The sequence below is a fragment of the Nannobrachium achirus genome (assembly GCF_963921795.1).
Source record: "Nannobrachium achirus genome assembly, chromosome: 4".
Lineage (NCBI taxonomy): Eukaryota > Metazoa > Chordata > Actinopteri > Myctophiformes > Myctophidae > Nannobrachium > Nannobrachium achirus.
Genome location: NC_137813.1, coordinates 57313651 through 57331952, shown reverse-complemented (window position 1 = coordinate 57331952; position 18302 = coordinate 57313651). Strand labels below are relative to the sequence as shown.

General features: G+C 42.9%; 2 protein-coding genes across 2 annotated transcripts; both read left to right on the top strand.

The window, feature by feature from the left end:
• Window positions 1-1730: 1730 nt before the first annotated feature.
• On the top strand, window positions 1731-3807 carry LOC308283617 (nucleoside diphosphate kinase B-like; the record flags this gene model as incomplete). The annotated part of the gene is made up of 4 exons (XM_080724080.1): window positions 1731-1847; window positions 2570-2671; window positions 3204-3316; window positions 3690-3807. The coding sequence occupies 4 exons, from the start codon at window positions 1731-1733 to the stop codon at window positions 3805-3807; spliced, it is 450 nt and encodes a 149-aa protein (XP_080580206.1).
• Window positions 3808-11353: 7546 nt separating this feature from the next.
• On the top strand, window positions 11354-12977 carry LOC308283618 (nucleoside diphosphate kinase B-like; the record flags this gene model as incomplete). Its single annotated transcript, XM_080724081.1, has 4 exons — window positions 11354-11470; window positions 11747-11848; window positions 12214-12326; window positions 12860-12977. The coding sequence occupies 4 exons, from the start codon at window positions 11354-11356 to the stop codon at window positions 12975-12977; spliced, it is 450 nt and encodes a 149-aa protein (XP_080580207.1).
• Between the last annotated feature and the right edge of the window lie 5325 nt (window positions 12978-18302).

Sequence of the window (18302 nt, the reverse complement as noted above, 5' to 3'; positions counted from 1 at the left end):
CCTAGATAAACGAAATGTGTTAGGAAGACTCTTCCTCTCACAAAGCCGTCTCTCTCTCTCTCTCTCTCTCTCTCTCTCTCTCTCTCTCTCTCTCTCTCTCTCAGTTGTTGTCACCTCCATCCAGATAATAGAAGCAGTGTGACTGTGTGCAGCAGAGAGAGCATGCATCACATTCTGATCCCTGATATCACACACGCACAAGGACAGATGAATGATCAATTACACACACACACACACACACATGCACATGCACACGCACGCACACACACACACACACACACACACACACACACACACACACACACACACACACACACACACACACACACACACACACAGACGGACAAAAGCACAAGCACAGCTGCAGAACCATACACAAGGCAGAGCAGCCTACTGTCACATACTGTATACAGCCCAAATCCATTTGTTGCTAATCCGATTCGAATCACATTCCTTAGCCTTGTTCAGACTGCATTAAAACCAATCCGACTTCAATCCCGAATCCTGCAACATCACATATGGACTGGATTTGGGCCTTCCATTCAGAATACCATGTTCAGTCACTGAGTCACACACAGACATCAGAAGTCATCTGAGGATTCAAAGAGATCTGAATGTACTGTGACAGTATTCAGCTGTTGTGTATTGCATTGTGCCTACAGCTATGTTCTGTGTCCTGAGCGATCCAATGTAAATCAAAACTGAGTCTAAATTCTTTCCTTCCCCACATGTCACTCTTGACATTGACTCCTCCCAGAGCCCCCTCCTGCCTGTGCCATGGAGTGTTTAAATAGTGGCCCCATTGGAGTTGTTCGTCCCCGGTGATCGTATCCAGTCATCCGTGAGCAAGTTTCCCCCCACTACAAGTTCAACTCCCGTTGAAAAGGTACAGTAGCTTTGAGGCTGGCATGATTGTGCACTGGCACTGCATAGACATATTGGTGTGTCTGTCTGAATGTATTTCTGAGCAGAATGCTACAGAATCCTACCAGATAATATAAAATATACAACATTACATTTTAGTCATCAAACAAGTTACATAGTGAGGCTTTAATGAAATCTGCTCAGGGGCCACTGATTGCAATTTATGATTTGACACTTTACAATTTACAATTTAGGCATTTAGCAGAAGCTTGTAATCCAAAGCGACTTACAATAAGCAGGTAATACATCAATATAATAAGCAAGCTAATATGTCAGTACATTAACAACAATACAAACAAATGCATATGAATATCAATCTAGAAAAACAATAACATAGGTAGACGCACCTAATCAGTAAAAAACTTTTCAAAACTTTTCAGAATCTAGGGTCTAGAGTCTGTAGTTCTAAGTGCGACAGGGAGTTTATTCCACAGTTTGGGGGCCAGGATAAAATTGAATTGAATTGAATTGACACTGAAGCCAAAGAATTTTGACAACCAGCTGGTGTGCATGGTAAACCATATGGCCACCACAAAACGCAGCGATATAACATCCAGCATGATATCGAATGAAATCATGAAATTGCCTAGCCTACTTTATGCATAGAAAAGGCACACAGAAAGCCAGCCACACTGCAATTCATTCTAATTTGTTATGCACTGTGTTGATCTTTCTTTCTTTCTTTCTTTCTTTCTTTCTTTCTTTCTTTCCTTCCATCTTTCATTCCATCTTTCATTCCTCCCTTAATTCCTCCCTCCCTCCCTCCCCCCCCCCCCCGTGCTTCCCTCCTCGCAGCACCTGTCCAAATGGAGCAGACATTCGTTGCAGTTAAGCCCGATGGAGTCCTCAGGGGACTCTGCGGCGAGATCATCAGGCGCTTTGAGGCCAAGGGCTTCAAGTTGGTTGCTGCTAAATTCATCCAGGTAACTCTCATGTACATGTGTCTGATGTTTGTTGATAGTAGTTTTGTTAACATCTCTCCAAGCCAGCAAGGCTATGGATTCACAACATTCTCACACGATGAGAGGTATTTAAACCGATAGCACTCCCTAAACTCTATACGGGAATATCTGTCACTGTGCTGGATTAAAGACCACCTCGAGGCTGATCTAAGCACAATTGCGGCAAGACTTTTCTCACCGCACTTAAGGCAGCAACGCACTGGGACTAAACCGCATCTCATTTGAAGACCTTGGGCGTGCAGATGATTGCAAAAACATTTGCTAATGCAAAAGCAAATGGAAACTAGCAATGACACCCGCGGTCCATATTTTGCAGAGCTTTGTGCCACTCAAAAGGGGAGGCTCTCTCCATTCCGACATGTCGCCACTCCGAAATTGACTTCTTATTGTCGGAGTGGCGACACTCCCATGGGGGTTCGGTTTAGGGTTAGGGTTAGAGACAGGGTTAGTGTCGGAATGGAGACATGTCGGAAAGGAGACATGTCGGAGTGGAGAGATGCACTCACGTAAAAGATAGGGGCCACTATTGTGTAAAAAATGACTTTCATTATAACTATTAACTCGTCGATTAAAAGGGTTTTATTAACATGAGTGTGTGTGTGTGTGTGTGTGTGTGTGTGTGTGTGTGTGTGTGTGTGTGTGTGTGCGTGCGTGCGTGCGTGTGTGTGTGTGTGTGTGTTCAGGCATCTGAGGATCACATGAAGTTGCACTACGATGACCTCGCAGCCATGCCTTTCTTCGCTGGACTCTGCAAGTACATGTCTTCTGGACCCGTCTTGGCCATGGTAACTCCCACACACACGCACATGGAATCAGCCTCTTCATTGCTACAGTAACATACACACACACACACACAGACATCATGGTGATGACTCAGGAGGTCTAGAGTGGCCTCTTGGGCACCAGGAGCTTCCTGGCTTCTCCGGGCTTTAGTGTCAGATGTCCTTTAGTAAAGACACCGAAACCCCAACCGCTCCTGGTCGATGATATACTGACCATCTGATACTGACCACCACGACACTGAGCGTGATACTGACGCAGAAGGTGCATCATGAAGCAATAAGGCTTGGACTGCAGTTACAAATGTGACACATGTCAAGCAGCGTGCTGGAAACAAACTATACTTAGGCCTACTGTATCACTTCAACACATACCCTGATAACCCAACAACAACAACTAAATGGACACTATTATTATTAGTAGTATTACATAGTACACATACTGTCTCTCTGCCAAATGCTGCTATCACTTCTCTCTAAGCTATCATTTCTCTCTCTCTCTCTCTCTCTCTCTCTCTCTCTCTCTCTCTCTCTCTAGGTGTGGGAGGGACAGGGCATTGTTTCTATTGGCAGGTTGATGCTCGGTGAGACCGACCCCGCCAAGTCCCAGCCCGGTAGCATCCGTGGAGACCTCTGCATCACAATGGGCAGGTGAGAAGTGAACCTAGGAGATCCTAGACCTTAAGTTGGGTTTTCGACATTGCATCCCACAGTCTACCGACATTCTTTCTTTGTGTGTTGGTCGTCAGGTCTTTTTTCCCCCTATGCCTTGAATCTAATTGGTTTTGAACCACTTTTTAACAGTCTTAGTCTTTTTTTTACGTTGCTATTTTTTTACCCTTGTTTTTAAACTCTGTAGCACTTTGAGATTTGTAAAAATGTGCGTTACAAATAGAATGTATTATGATTAATTATTATATGGGAGTCAATGCCAGCAGGAGTGATATATTGGTCGATGAATCTAGACTGTTTATATTAAGTGGGTTTAATAATCCTTCTAATGACTGTCCTCGTCTCCTCTCAGGAACATCATCCACGGCAGTGACACAGTGGCGAACGCCAAGAAGGAGATCGGTCTGTGGTTCAAGCCCGAGGAGTTTGTCGCCTACGCCTCACCCGCTGCCGCCTTCATCTACGAGTAAATCCAAACCAGTCAACACCCGCCAAATTTTTTATACTCCGTCCTCATCTCTCATGTCTTCCGATCCTCTTCATGGTGTTCTCCTCTGTGCACTTTTCAATCCAAATCAGTTGTCAGTCTCAAAGCTGCATCACGTGTCAATAAAGTTCCTACAGTGAGAGAGTACCATGCTTGTCTGTGTGTCTTCCTGCTGAGGTTTGGGAAAGGTGGCATAACTGTTGTTTCATACTTTTGGGGGGGTTGCTGCCATTCAGAGTGACTTGAAAAGAGTGGAGTCCCTGATAGTGAGAATGTTACTCTTTCTTTCATCTGATGCTCTACAGAATACAGATTGATTTAACCCATTTAGGCCTAGAATTAGAAGGATTCAAAAGACACTTATAGAATCGGGTGAATTTCCAAAATGTTTCCAAATTTTCCAGGCCTATATAACAATCATTCAGCGCAATAACGAGTCTCTTAACTCCAATGGGCAATACCGAAAGACACACAGTGTAGCAAAAATAAAGCATAGAATGAATAGTATAATTCCATTCCAAATTCCGTGCCAAATTCTTTGCAACGCTACCTATCCTATAGGGCATAGTGGATAATAGTTCAACTGATATATTATAACTAGGAGTTCAATTGCTTGCGCTTTGTCACCGACGATTCATGTGTAGCTCTGAATAGTTAGGTTGCACTGCACAGGTTGGTGTCACGTGACAAAGGAACAGATCTACAACGTGTCATGATACAGCACTTTGTGAGCTAGTAGATCTGTTGTTTTTGTCACATAGATTAGGCTGCAATCATGCAGACCGTTCAGTGAAAAGCTACTTACAGTATGTTACATATTTTGTCGTGTAACATTAGGCTATATTATGTTTTAGATTTTGTTTATTTACAAAATCAACAGCTAAAAACAATGCATAGAGTAGACTAATATTTCTTCCAGGACCCTTGATTAATTCCAAACCTTTTCCAGGACTGGAAAAAAACAAAATCTAATTTCTAAATATTTCCAGGAATTTCATGACAGTGGGGACCCTGTAGAAGCTATAGCTACATGTTTCCAGGTCCTGGTTTCAAATCCCACTAAGGGTGGTCTCAGGACCAAATTAACTTGGCATACTAAACAGTATGTTCGGACAGGACTGAATGCATCTCACTGTATACTGTTTAGTAGCTCCTAAGGCAGCGTTTGGACATAGACTACAACGAATACAACACCACAATGTAGAAATACTAGTAAAATTTACTTGAGTAAAAGCACAATATTTTTGGCTTTAACAAGATATACTTTAAGTACCAAACGTAAAAGTAGGAAGAATGTCAGAGAATGTCCAATTTCACTAGTTTTCAAAATATTTCGACTCTACTCACATTCACAACACGTCGCATTGCGCATTGCTTAATGAGCAAATATAGATCTAGGACATAAATGCAAATATTCCATGAATAAATTATGTTGTCAATGCCGTTTATAATGGCTTGCATTGACTTTTTTCAGCCAGCAGGTGTCATGGCAATATAAGACGAAATTTATACTTTTGCCTTTTGTAGTAAATTGTATTTACTAATATCAATGTGTTTAAATGTAGTTACTTCAATGTTTAATAATAATAATAATCTATAAATTAGTCAAATCTTTGTGTGTCTGCATTTATGCCCGTAGCCAATCAGAGAGGGGCCGTTTATGCCCGTAGCCAATCAGAGAAGGGCAAAGGGTGGCACGGTACTAAGCAACCCCATCGCGCTTCAGTTATTCACTGCAATGAGAGGGGTGTGTCTGTCAACTCTGCACCATCACAAAGACTTTTCAGATGGGGATAGGTGGACTATTAATTTGGGGGTCCTTCACATGAAAACGTTTGAGAACCACTGGTTTAAACAACATTTTGGAAGCAAGCCCAAATAAGCAGCGACACTTTAGAAACAAGCCCCCCAAAAAATCTACCTGCTACTACCAATAAAGCGACTTTACAGAAAAAACAAGTTGTTCATAATAAGCATTCAAGTACTACTACCCCCTTGCCTGGCTATACTCCTCCCCCAAACAGCCATGCTCCTCCCCCAAACAGCCATGCCCCTCCCCCAAACAGCCATGCCCCTCCCCCAAACAGCCATGCTCCTCCCACTGGCTCCACACTGACCTCAACCAGCCACTCCCACTCAACCCTTCCACCTCTACCCGACTGTAAGGTGCATGTTGGGACACAGGACACTGGTGCTCCCAGTCACGTCCCAGTGAAATTGTCATCGTTAAAATGTCACGCTGACATCCACTACAGCTGACATACTGTACAGTATATGTCAGATGTAGCGTCAGGACAACACAGGCTACAGATCTTTTTATGGCTTGTCTATCTGTACGAGTCTATGAGTCTGTGAGTCTGTATATCTGTGAGTGTGCTAATCAAAGCACTGGACAGATCAGCGCCAGATTCCCATTAGGCAGAGGAAGAAAAGTCACTTTTACATTTTCGAATCAGCCTCACATCTGCCTTATAGCGCTACCCGGACTTATGTAAAACACATTCTTACTCCTTCAGATTTTATCCAAAATCACCCAAATCATTTCACAGTATCTCTTAGTGCATGTGATCACGACGGATTTGTCAAATATTTCATATTATATCCTGATTGGCTAACATTAGATTCCAAAGTTTGCAGGATTGGTCCGTTTTGAACAAAATGCCTCAAATCATGAACATAGCCTGCGATTTGCATGACATTTTGCACGTACATTCCCATTAGGTCATTGAACAAATGCCACGCTTTTCACATTGGCCTGTTTTAGAGCCACCAGCAGGTAAACTTTTGCTAAACACATTTTTAGAACAAAATGCCTCAAATTATGCATGCAGCGTCTGATTGCTGTGAAAGGCCCAAGAACACATGGCACCCTTTTCACATTGGCCTATCATAGAGCCACCAGGATGCCACAATAATCTACCTGACCTGGCAGAGACTTGTGCTTCGAAGAGCACTATCATCAGTGGCAGTGGGATCAGGCTGAAACCACTTGGCCAAACATGAAGTCACACGTAAACAACAAGGTAAAAGCCACATAAATAGAGTGGAGGGAACTAGGGCACGCAGATGGCAATTTATGACGGTCTTTATGACAAACATAAAAGGTTACAGCACCAAGCGATTCCGCTGTGATTTAGAGCAAAGCACATACCTACAGTATGTTCTGTAAGTGCAACAGAGCCATATTAATATTTTGGTGCATTTAATGCAGTGAGAACAATACAATGCCTCGAAGACACTTCAAAAATCACATCTGCGTATCTGTTTGAATTAGTTGTAATCTCAATATGGATGGTTATTTTCTATACTTCATATTCTGAACACACGCGCACACACACGTGCACGCACGCACGCACACACGCACACACACACACACACACACACACACACACACACAGTCCGTCACATGAGATGATTTGGCACCTTCATCCTGACAGCTGGTGTCACCTCCATCCAGATAATAGAAGCAGTGTGACTGTGTGCAGCAGAGAGAGCATGCATCACATTCTGATCCCTGATATATCACACACGCACACACATGCACGCACACACACACGCACACGCAGATGGACATGCATAAACACAGCTGCAGAAATGCATGCACGCGCGTGCGCGCGCACACACACTTAACACAAGTTAAGTTAAGTTAAGTAAGTAAGTAGCCCTGGGAACCATATAATGGTTCCTGTGCCAAGGGGGCCCAAAGGTCTTGGAGTCTATCTCCTAATTTGAGACACTAGAGTTGATAGTCGATAGTAAAGTTGATTTTCTCCTGATTTGTCTCTCTGAAAAAAAGGTATACAGCTCTGTCTCAAATGTATATATATATATATATATATATATATATATATATGTGGTAAAAAAGTATTGGAAGCAGCAGATGCCATAGCATCCCAAATCATTACTGAGTCCGGAAATTTCACACTGGATTTAAAGCAACTTTGACTTCAGAAGGTTGACATTTCTCAAATTGTTTTGAGTTGTCTTGTGTAGGCCTAATATTGTAATATTTGGAGGTTATGGACTTATGATTTTCATGAGCTGTATGCCATACAAATCTAAATTAAAACAAAAAAAGGTTGAATGAATATTTCACTGTACTGTATCTAGAATATTATGACATTTACAGAAATACTGAAAATAATGAACTAATACTAATGAAGAGAAACTTCTGCACTGCCAACACAGGCATGATGCTATTCACGATAACACACACCTTCTCGTGTAATATTGCTCAAATATATGATGCCCTGTACTCTGTATATAGTGTGGGGGGATGAAAGTAAACTTTTCCAAGAAAGCTGGTAGGTCTGGTCGGCCAGGAAGGAGGAGAACCACTTCAGTGGCGTCCCAGTGATGCCTACAGTAGGTCAGCAAGGGTGTCCAGAAGCAGCTGGTGGTTCACTGTGTCAAACACTGCTGAAAGGTCCAGAAAAATCATGACTGCAGAGTGGGAGGCAGTCTGGGCAGCACGGAGTGCTTCTGTGACTGCAAGGAGTGCCGTTTCTGTTGAGTGGGCCCCGTTTGAATCCTGACTGGATGGGATCCAGCAGGTTGTTCTATGCGAGATGGAGAGAAAGCAGGGTGGAAACAACACATTCAAGTGTTTTGGAAAGAAAGAAAAGGAGTGATACCGATCTGTAGTTCTTGACATCTGAGGAGAGTTGTGTTTCTTGAGGTAGCAGCATTACTCTGGCTGACTTGAAGGCAGAATGGACACAACTTGAAGTTACAGACGTGTTGGTGATGGAGGTAACGCCGGGGAGCATATCTGCAACGGTCTGGAAGATTGGGGACATGTGGAGGTCACTAGTTTTAGGACCTCATCTGGAGAGAGAGGAGGACAGGCATGATGTGTAGAGGTTAGCAGAATCAGACAAGTAGCTTCTGATGTCATCAACCTTCTTCTCGAAGTAGGTAGTAGAAGAAAAAGGTCAGCTCTGAGGAATCAAGGGGGAGAAAAAAAAGCTTCCTTGGGTTAGGGGCACAGGAATGAATCTCAGCGTGGCAGAAAGTGGATTTAGCAGGGGAGATAGGGGAGAGGGAGAAGGCAGAAAGGACTGAGTGAAAGTGGGAGAGGTCATCTGGTTGCACGGCCGCCTCGCGCCACTTCCTGTCAGCTGCCCGGAGAGGTGTTCTCTCTCAGAACACTCTGTTCTGAGAGGGTTTCAGTTGACCAACTGGAACATGGACATGGACATGGGCACGCAGGCCTGGAAGAGAGGACAGTGATGGTCAGACCCAAAACTAATAGGCGTTTCATGAATCAACACACACACACACACACACACACACACACACACACACACACACACACACACACACACACACACACACGCACATGCACACACACAGAGCAGACTTGACGAGTGCCAACTAAAACCCGCCCCCAACTCTTGACCTTCACTCCATAGAATTGTGCCTTTTATGAGTAGGCCTAAGTCATGCTATGTCTTGCGTGGCCGTCGTAAATCTATGCTGATCGTCTCTAAATTTGTTCTTCGCTCTTTGATATTGACTCCTCCCGGAGCCCCCCTCCCTTTGTCATGGAGTATTTAAATAGTGGCCCCTTGGAGTTGTTCGTCGCCGGTGATCGCATCCCCGCAGTGAGCAGTCATCTCCCCGCTGTCCTCACAAGTTCCTGTGAACTCCTGTTGAAAAGGTACAGTAGCTTTGAGGCTGGCATCAGTGTTGCCAGGTCTGCTTATGGCAAGCGACCTTGGGCTTGTTTTTCTGTAAAGTCGTAAATATTAGTAGTTGCGGGTTGTGCTTTTTCGGACTTGTAAAATGCAGTTGCTTATATATTTAAACCAGTGGTTCTCACAATTTAGAATTTAGAATATAGAACTCTTAATCCAGAGTGATTCAGTAAGCAAGAAAAACACAGGGTATCAAATTCATAGACAAAGTCATTTAGGATCATAGGTAAACCAATAACCTATCATCAGTCTAACAGAATATTATATCAAAACATGTATAATCTGTGCATTGAAACTATATGATGCCAGGCTTATACAGTAAATGACCTGGCATCTATCTACATAGCATGCTATCTAAATTAGCCTTTGCATGAGCCTGCAAGGTCATCGAAGCTAGGGCAAGTGCTACGGCAGGTGCTATGGGCTAAGGTGGAGTCTGACAGACTATGCCGGACGATTGGGAGTGAGTCAGCAGTTGCAACTGCCAAGTCTTTCAATGGGAAGCCTTTTCATGTCAAGGGATGCTACCCTCCATTCCTACATGTCGCCACTCTGACATTGACTTCTTATTGTCGGAGTGGCAACACTTCCATAGAGGTTAAGTTTAGGGTTAGGGTAAGAGATAGGGTTAGTGTCGGAAAGGAGACATGTCGGAAAGGAGACATGTCGGAAAGGAGACATGTCGGAATGGAGACATGTAACCCATGTCAAGGACCCTCAAATGTATTTGTCCACTGACCTCACTTTTTACTTTAGTTTTTATTTAGACAGGACAGTGCCGGTTCATGAACACAGAAAAATTGACATGTTGTACAAGAACATATACACAAGATCTCAGTGTAAACCAGCCGGAGTTAGCTAAGGCTAATTTCCATCTGTAGTCTATAAAACCAAAAACAAAACAAAAAAGGGGAAATAAAACAGGAAAACAAAAGACAAATAATTTGAGTCAAGGACCCCTGTATCAGATTTGAGTTGTTAAAATTATTTTTCTAAATATTCATAATTAGTGTGGGTGCTATAGGCCAGTAAAGTGAACCTGCCCTTTGTTAGCCTTTGCACAACAGAAAGGTTAAGCCTTTTGTACTTTACATGACATCACAATATATACATATAACAAAACAATAGGCCTATATAATGGCCGGACGGAATTTTCCAGAATTGCACCTCTCTATTTGTGACCTTTTTCATCACAACGCTTTGTGAGCTTATTAGACTATTTTCAAATATCCGGTGCATACGGTTTTCAAGTGTCCATGTGGTCTAGTGGCTTGGCAAATATGGCAACACTGGCTGGCACGACTGTGCACTGCATTATACACATTGGAGTATCATTGTGTGTGTGTGTGTGTGTGTGTGTGTGTGTGTGTGTGTGTGTGTGTGTGTGTGTGTGTGTGTGTGTGTGTGTGTGTGTGTGTGTGTGTGTGTGTGTGTGTGTGCGCGCGCGTGCGCGTGCGTGCGTGCATGCGTGAATGTTTATGAATAGACTTTGAATAGTTTACTTTGCTGATTATAATGAATAATTGTCCACAATAGACCTTTTAAAAACAGCTATTTTGTTCTTTTATAGCGGCTACACTCGTATGCTGATGACATAGTGTTTAGGCCAAGTCTACATAAACCACGTGCAAATCATAGGGTTATATTTCAATATTCATAAGCTACTTCATTAAATTGCATATCGTTGCCCTAGAATGGCTGATGTGGCAAGAGTGTCTGGCAGTTTGTGATTTAAAGTTTGTTGATTCGGTCACTCATTCATCATTCATTCATTCATTTGTTCATTTGTTCATTCAATCATCCGTTCATCCGTTCCCAGCACCTGCAGAAATGGAGCAGACATTCATTGCAGTTAAACCTGATGGTGTGTTGAGGGGCCTGTGTGGCGAGATCATCAAGCGCTTTGAACACAAAGGCTTCAAGTTGGTTGCTGCTAAATTCATCCAGGTAACGCCATGTAAATGTGTCTGATTGCTTTGTTAACCTTTCACTACTGTTAGTAGTGCAGTGTTTTAGTTGTCATCTGTTGCAGGGTTAGAGTTAACATCTGAATAGGGGTTTTGATGGATTGATTTAAAATACACAATATGTGTATGTGTGTGTGTGTGTGTGTGTGTGTGTGTGTGTGTGTGTGTGTGTGTGTGTGTGTGTGTATGTGTGTGTGTGTGTGTGTGTGTGTGTGTGTGTGTGTGTGTGTGTGTGTGTGTGTGTGTGTTTGTTCAGGCCTCTGAGGATCACATGAAGAAGCACTACCTTGACCTGGCAGCCATGCCTTTCTACGCTGGACTCTGCAAGTACATGTCTTCTGGACCTATCCTGGCCATGGTAACTCTCTCACGCACACACGCACACACGCACGCACGCACGCGCGCGCGCACACACAGACACACACACACACACACACACACACACACACACACACACACACACACACACACACACACACACACACACACACACACACACACACACACACAGGTCTGCATGCATCCACTCTGGTCACTTGAAAATCCACACTCCCATTTCACAACACAAGTTCTCTCTGGCCTTGTGCTTGGATTTTGTTTTTGTTCTGTAGACTATAATGCGGTGTAGCACTTTGGTCACCCTAGGACACAAATGTACCATCGCTCTCTCTCTCTCTCTCTCTCTCTCTCTCTCTCTCTCTCTCTCTCTCTCTCTCTCTCTAGGTGTGGGAGGGACAGAACATTGTTTCTATTGGCAGGTTGATGCTCGGTGAGACCGACCCAGCTAAGTCTCAGCCCGGCAGCATCCGTGGAGACCTCTGCGTCACTATGGCCAGGTGAGCACCCAGGAAGACCAACCATCATAGACTGTGCTAATAGTGCTATGCTAATCTGAACCCTCCCTTTCACATACAGTAGTTATCTGGGGTTGTAGCATTGTTTACGTAATGGGACTTAAAGGAGTAGTTCGCCCCCCAAATGACTTTTTTTCTATTGATTACTCATGCCATGGAGACTAGAGTTCAATAATATTTTTAGTTTTTTGTCACATTCACAAAAATTTGATTCGAGTAAATTTACCCCCATTGATTCCGGATGGGGACCCGTTTCGAAACGGGTCCCCATCCGGAACGAATGGGGGTAAATGTATTGTTATCACATTTTTTTGGGAATGCGACAAAAAGCTAAAAATATTATTGAACTCTCGTCTCCATGGCGTAACCAATCAATAGAAAAAAAAGTCATTTTGGGGGTGAACTACTCCTTTAAGATCTATCGGTAGATTAATTGGTTGGTAGGTCAAAATCGTTTATATAATTCAGTGGTTTTCATGTTTCTTCTAATAACTGATGTCCTCGTCTCCTCTCAGGAACATCATCCACGGCAGTGACACAGTGGAGAACGCCAAGAACGAGGTCGCTTTGTGGTTCAAGCCCGAGGAGTTCGTCACCTACAAGCTTGCCGCCCACGCCTTCATCTACGAGTAAATTAAAACCAACCAAATAGCCAACCACCAAACCGACCCGACCATGTTTTTATACGCCTCATCTCTCAAGTCGTTTGACCTTCTCATTGTGTCCTCGCCTGTGCACTGTTCAATCCAAACCGCAAACATGCATCACTTTGTCAATAAAGTTCCTTTACGGTGAGAGAGTACCGTGCTGGTCTCTGTGACTTCCTGCTGGGGTTTGGGAAAGGTGCAGTGGTGGAAAGTAACTAAGTAGATGTACCGGTACTCAAGTACTGTACTTAACCCTAGGATGCATGAGTGGGGTCAAAAATGACCCCAGGGGTTGTTATTCTTCAATATCTTTAAAATTAAAAGTTTAAATATTTTCATATTCCAGGTATTCCTCATAAAACATGTTTGAGAAAGCCTTTATGTTTAATACTTTTTATAGAAATACGGGTGTTTCTTTTCTTTCTGTACATGGTATAAGGTGCATTATTTCCAAGGCTCTTTACAATTCAAACATTCACGCACACATTCTTACAAGGATGGCAGAGGAAACCATGCAAGGCACCAACCTGCTCATCAGGATTTATGGCATTTTAATGGTTTATTTCAGATACGGTACATGTCAGTGAAAAAAAGACAGGAAAACAAAGCACATAAAGAGATGAGTAACATGCAAGACAAGACTAGATTCAAACTGCTCACCCTTGATATTATGATCAGATGCTTGCATGATGTTTCAGCTCAAGATTGTGAATCTACTACAGTACAAACAGCAACCAAAAGTGAGGATAATGATATTAGTTGATGTCCTCGTCAAAACAGAGTGCATCAAAGTACAGTACAAGCTATCATCAGAATGGACATTTGAATCGTTTAGCCTCTTATATTGTATCTGCAATGACATTCGGAAAGGAATTAGGAAAGTTGCTTAAACTGAAGACAATGATCAAGTTCCCTTCTCGAGAAATATTCAAGCAGCCAGCCAGTGCTCATCTAACAACCTGACGGTTTTCCTGTGATCCTAGAATGATCATGTCACAGAGAAGTGCTATAGGGAGGATAATGACCTCTTTGACTTATTATTTGTGTTCTTACTGTACTTTACTGCCATTGGAGGAAGGGACACCAAGGTCATTTTCCTATCATGCAATACCAATTGGCAGATTCATCGCACCATGGGTGCCAAACTGCAGTTTATTATCTTGGTAAAAACTTGTTCATAAACACTTTATGTTTTCAGTTGCAAGTTTAAAGTATTTTTTTTTTTAATCATCATGATATGCGTTTAGTAAATTATGGTCCCATTAATAAAGGATAAAGTAGGCTATATGTCTCTGGCTTTCCAATGAAGACCTGCCCTCCAGCCTATAGCATCTATCTGATTAATGACAGTTTTCATTTCTGGAGCGGATATAGAAAGATTAGCAATCGCTCTAAAATAGGCTTTCATTTACGGTCTGTGGAAACCAATGACGTCACATTATCCATTTTTTTTTTAACAGTCTATGGCAGGGTTCCCCAATAGGCGGCCCGCGGGCTATTTGCGGCCCGCGGGGGGCTACTGTCTGGCCCACACCAACCCCAGTAATAATGGTGGTATAAGAGCAGCAACAACACTAGTATATCGTCGTTGTCGGGTTGAAATCTTGTATCTCCAAATTTGTACGTTCTTTCGCAAATCATACAAGGCCGTCGCACAAAAGTAGTGAAAACAGCAGATCTACAAGCACACAACGCCTCGCAGGCGTTGTGTGCTTGTAGATCGGCTGTTTTCACTAGTTTAAATCATTTTTAAAATGATAAATACAAAACGAACGGTTTTGGACATACATGATTTTCACCCGACAATGACGAAAACTGTAGTAGTGGGAACGCCACCGTCGCCCCCTGCAATGTTGTGGCCCTCGGCTTGGTACCCTAGACATAATTCGGCCCTTGGGGAAAACTAATTGGGGAACCCTGGTCTATGGGCAAGAGGCCCCAACTCAACTCTTTAAATGTGTATAGCTTTCCAATCCCATTTTGTCACTGTATCACATATTGATGAGATCCTCTCGTTTCCTACAGAGGATCGCCCCAATGGTCAATTTCAACACACTGAAGACCATAGCTGGTGCAATAATCCAGCCCCTCTTTGACTACGGAGTCCACGTATTGTATCGTGACGCCCCACAAGCCCTAAAAACTAAACTCCAAACAGCCCAAAATAAACTAATTAGGGTCCTGCTTAACCAGACTCACCTCACCGCTACTCACCAGTTAAGAGTGGGGTGGCTCAGAGTAGATGACAGAGTACAGCAACTTGCAATGGGCCTGGTGTACAAGATACACTACACCACACTGGCGCCTATTCAATAGAGCCAAGGGGAGCAAAGGCTCCCCCTATTTGCCAGTAGGGGGAGCCCGGCTCCCCCTCTCTCCTTGTATTTATTTACGATCATATAATCACAAAATGTGATTAAGAAGAAGAACGTCAGAAATTCGCCTTGTTTGACCCTTTGAAGCACCCATAGCATGGCTAAGATGGCTTCTAAACCAATCACAGCGAATGGGGGGCGGGAGGTATAGGTCTACTGTGTTATATGCCAAGCCTGTGCCTTTAACCCTTAAGTGCTGTTCGGGTCATTTTGACCCGTTTTACATTTTCATTTGTAAAAAAAAGGTAGAAGTTCAAATTTTTTCCACCTGAAACTCACTGGCCTTAAAGATTCTTCTGAGATGAACATTTAAAAAAAATATTTTTGCACTACAACCATGCTACACCCCCCTCATATCTTTTTGAACCTTAAGGCGAGACACTACAGGTGAATAGGGTAAAAAAATTAACTAATAGCTACCACAATGAAACTTTTCCTGTTGATTACTTACATCAAAACTAAGATTTTTTGAATTACAAGTTTTCTGAAATCAAATGTTTAGATATGCAAATGAGGCATTATATGCGCTAATAATGCCCAATTTGCAATTTAGCTCTTTCAATGTTTAATGTGATATAGCAAAGCAGAAATGCAAACATTTACCATATATATCATATGAATTGTTTGGTATTGAGTCAAAGTCAATGTATAATGATGATTTATTAAGTTAAAATTTATATTGGTGTTTTTTTTTTTAAACCAAATATCCCCCGGGTCAAAATGACCCGAACAGAACGAAGGTGTAGTGAATCTGAACAGAACTTAAGGGTTAAGGGGGCGGGCTTAGGAGCAGTACGGGATGACGTTGACGCTGTGTTTTGGGACCAGCGCGGAAGTGAATGTGCGGTAATGCTGGGGAGAATATATTAGTGAGAAGTTAAGTTAATACAAGTGGATTAATAGTGAAAACGTGACGTTTATGCTGTATGTTCCTGCCTGGCCCTGGAAGTAATAAATCATCGTTATCTACACAGAAGTAGTATGGACTATTTGAATAAGTTACCACATGACACGAGCCAAGTTATTGCTACAAACAGTGGAAAAGGTAACAACTGGTTTCACCAATGACAGTGACTGTCTGAACCTCGGCTGACAGAGCGCTGCACAACAACAAACAACAAGGAACTTTCTTCTGGGCACCTCAATATAAAATTGGATATTTTCTTGTCATTTTCTCAAGGTAAGACATGGCTTTATTTAACTAACTGTTCACTGGAGTTAGCCAGCCTCTCCTCTCCTCCTCCTCTGTGTGTGTCTGTGTGTGTGATCATGAGATGCAATTTTCTCAAGGTAAGACATGGCTTTATTTAACTAACTGTTCACTGGAGTTAGCCAGCCTCTCCTCTCCTCCTCCTCTGTGTGTGTCTGTGTGTGTGATGAGATGCTTGCTTGCTTGCTTGTAAATATTGGTAGCTGCTGGTTGCAGATCTTTGGTCATGGTTGTGGACTTGTGGTCAGTGTGGTTTTGTTGTGTTGTGTTGTGTGTTGGCTTGTTGGGTGCCCCGCGGACCGCGGTGCGTGTCCGAGCAGTGCTCGACTCATTTTAGACTCATTTTAGACCCATTTAGACCCATTTTAGACCCATTTTAGACGACTTTATAACCGCAAATAACCGATTTTTCGCGGCACCGCTTCGCGGCGCCAAAAAGTAAAAAAAAAAAAAAAGAAAAAAAAAATCCTGGATTTGTGCTCCCCCTAGTGGAGACAGAGTTAGGCGCCGGTGCTACACCACTATGATACCCAAGTACCTATCAAAATACTTTATAAACGTTAAGGATGTCCATAATTACAACACCAGAGGCAGCGCCACAGATCACTTTCAACCCAGAGTCAAAACCAACAAAGGGCTATACCTCTTCTGCTATACCACCAAAATGTGGAAAGCCTTACCGAAGGAGTGTGGATCACTAGCATCCTTTAAAATTGCCCTGAAAAACCACTTACAGGCAGCAGCCGTTCGCAACTAAGAAAAAAACCTAGCCCAGCCCTCCCCTCCCCTGCCCCTTCTTTGTATATACTTACTGTTTGTTTAGACTTACTGTTTTCTTTTTTCTTTCATTTTATTTTCTTTACATATCTACTGCATAGTACTGTGTTCTATTCGTCTGTCATTCAATGTTATATGAGATACTTTAATGGTTTCCTGTGGAAATAAGCTTAGTCTTTTCATGGATCTCCTTTTAGTAGACCTTGTACCAGTGAACTGTGCCGTCATGAAACTGTACCTTTTCCTATGCAAACTTCTAATAAAGTCTTCAATCAATGTTAATGTGTTATACTATACAATTCAAATATACCATTAAGATATATATCTGTCAGTAGAAAATGCAAGGCTTAGTGACAGGCTCCACATGGCCCTGTCATCGGGAACATGATCCTTGCTCAGCCGGCACCCTCTGGACTGGCTCCAGGATTCCTATATGAAGCAATAACCCAATGTCCCCATCACTCTTACGGACTGCAATGAGGGTGCTTTGTTTCTCTGTCACACCCACGTGGGGGCGGCCGTGGCTGAATGGTTAGGGAGCCTGCCTCCTTGGTTGTCCCTGGTTCGATTCCCGGCCAGGATAGCAATGTCGATGTGTGTCCCTGAGCAAGACTCTTAACCCCTAATTGCTCACGCGCTCCTTGTGGGCTGCGAAGCAGCTGGGTTGGGCTGCAAATACTGAATTTCCCTCGCGGGAGGAGTAGGTAATTATTATTATTAACAGTCAGCCTCTCCTTCAATTCAACATATCACTGCATTCTAACATTTTGAGTCTGTTTTTTTATGTGTAAATTAACGTCCTACTTGCGTCACACAAAAGCATCAAAATAGCAGATTTGCGAGCTCGAAATGTGACGCGAAGCAATGCGTTTTGAGCTTATAAATCTGCTACTTTTGATACTTTAGAATTTTTATCCTCAGAAGGAACTGTTTTGGACATACAGAGACA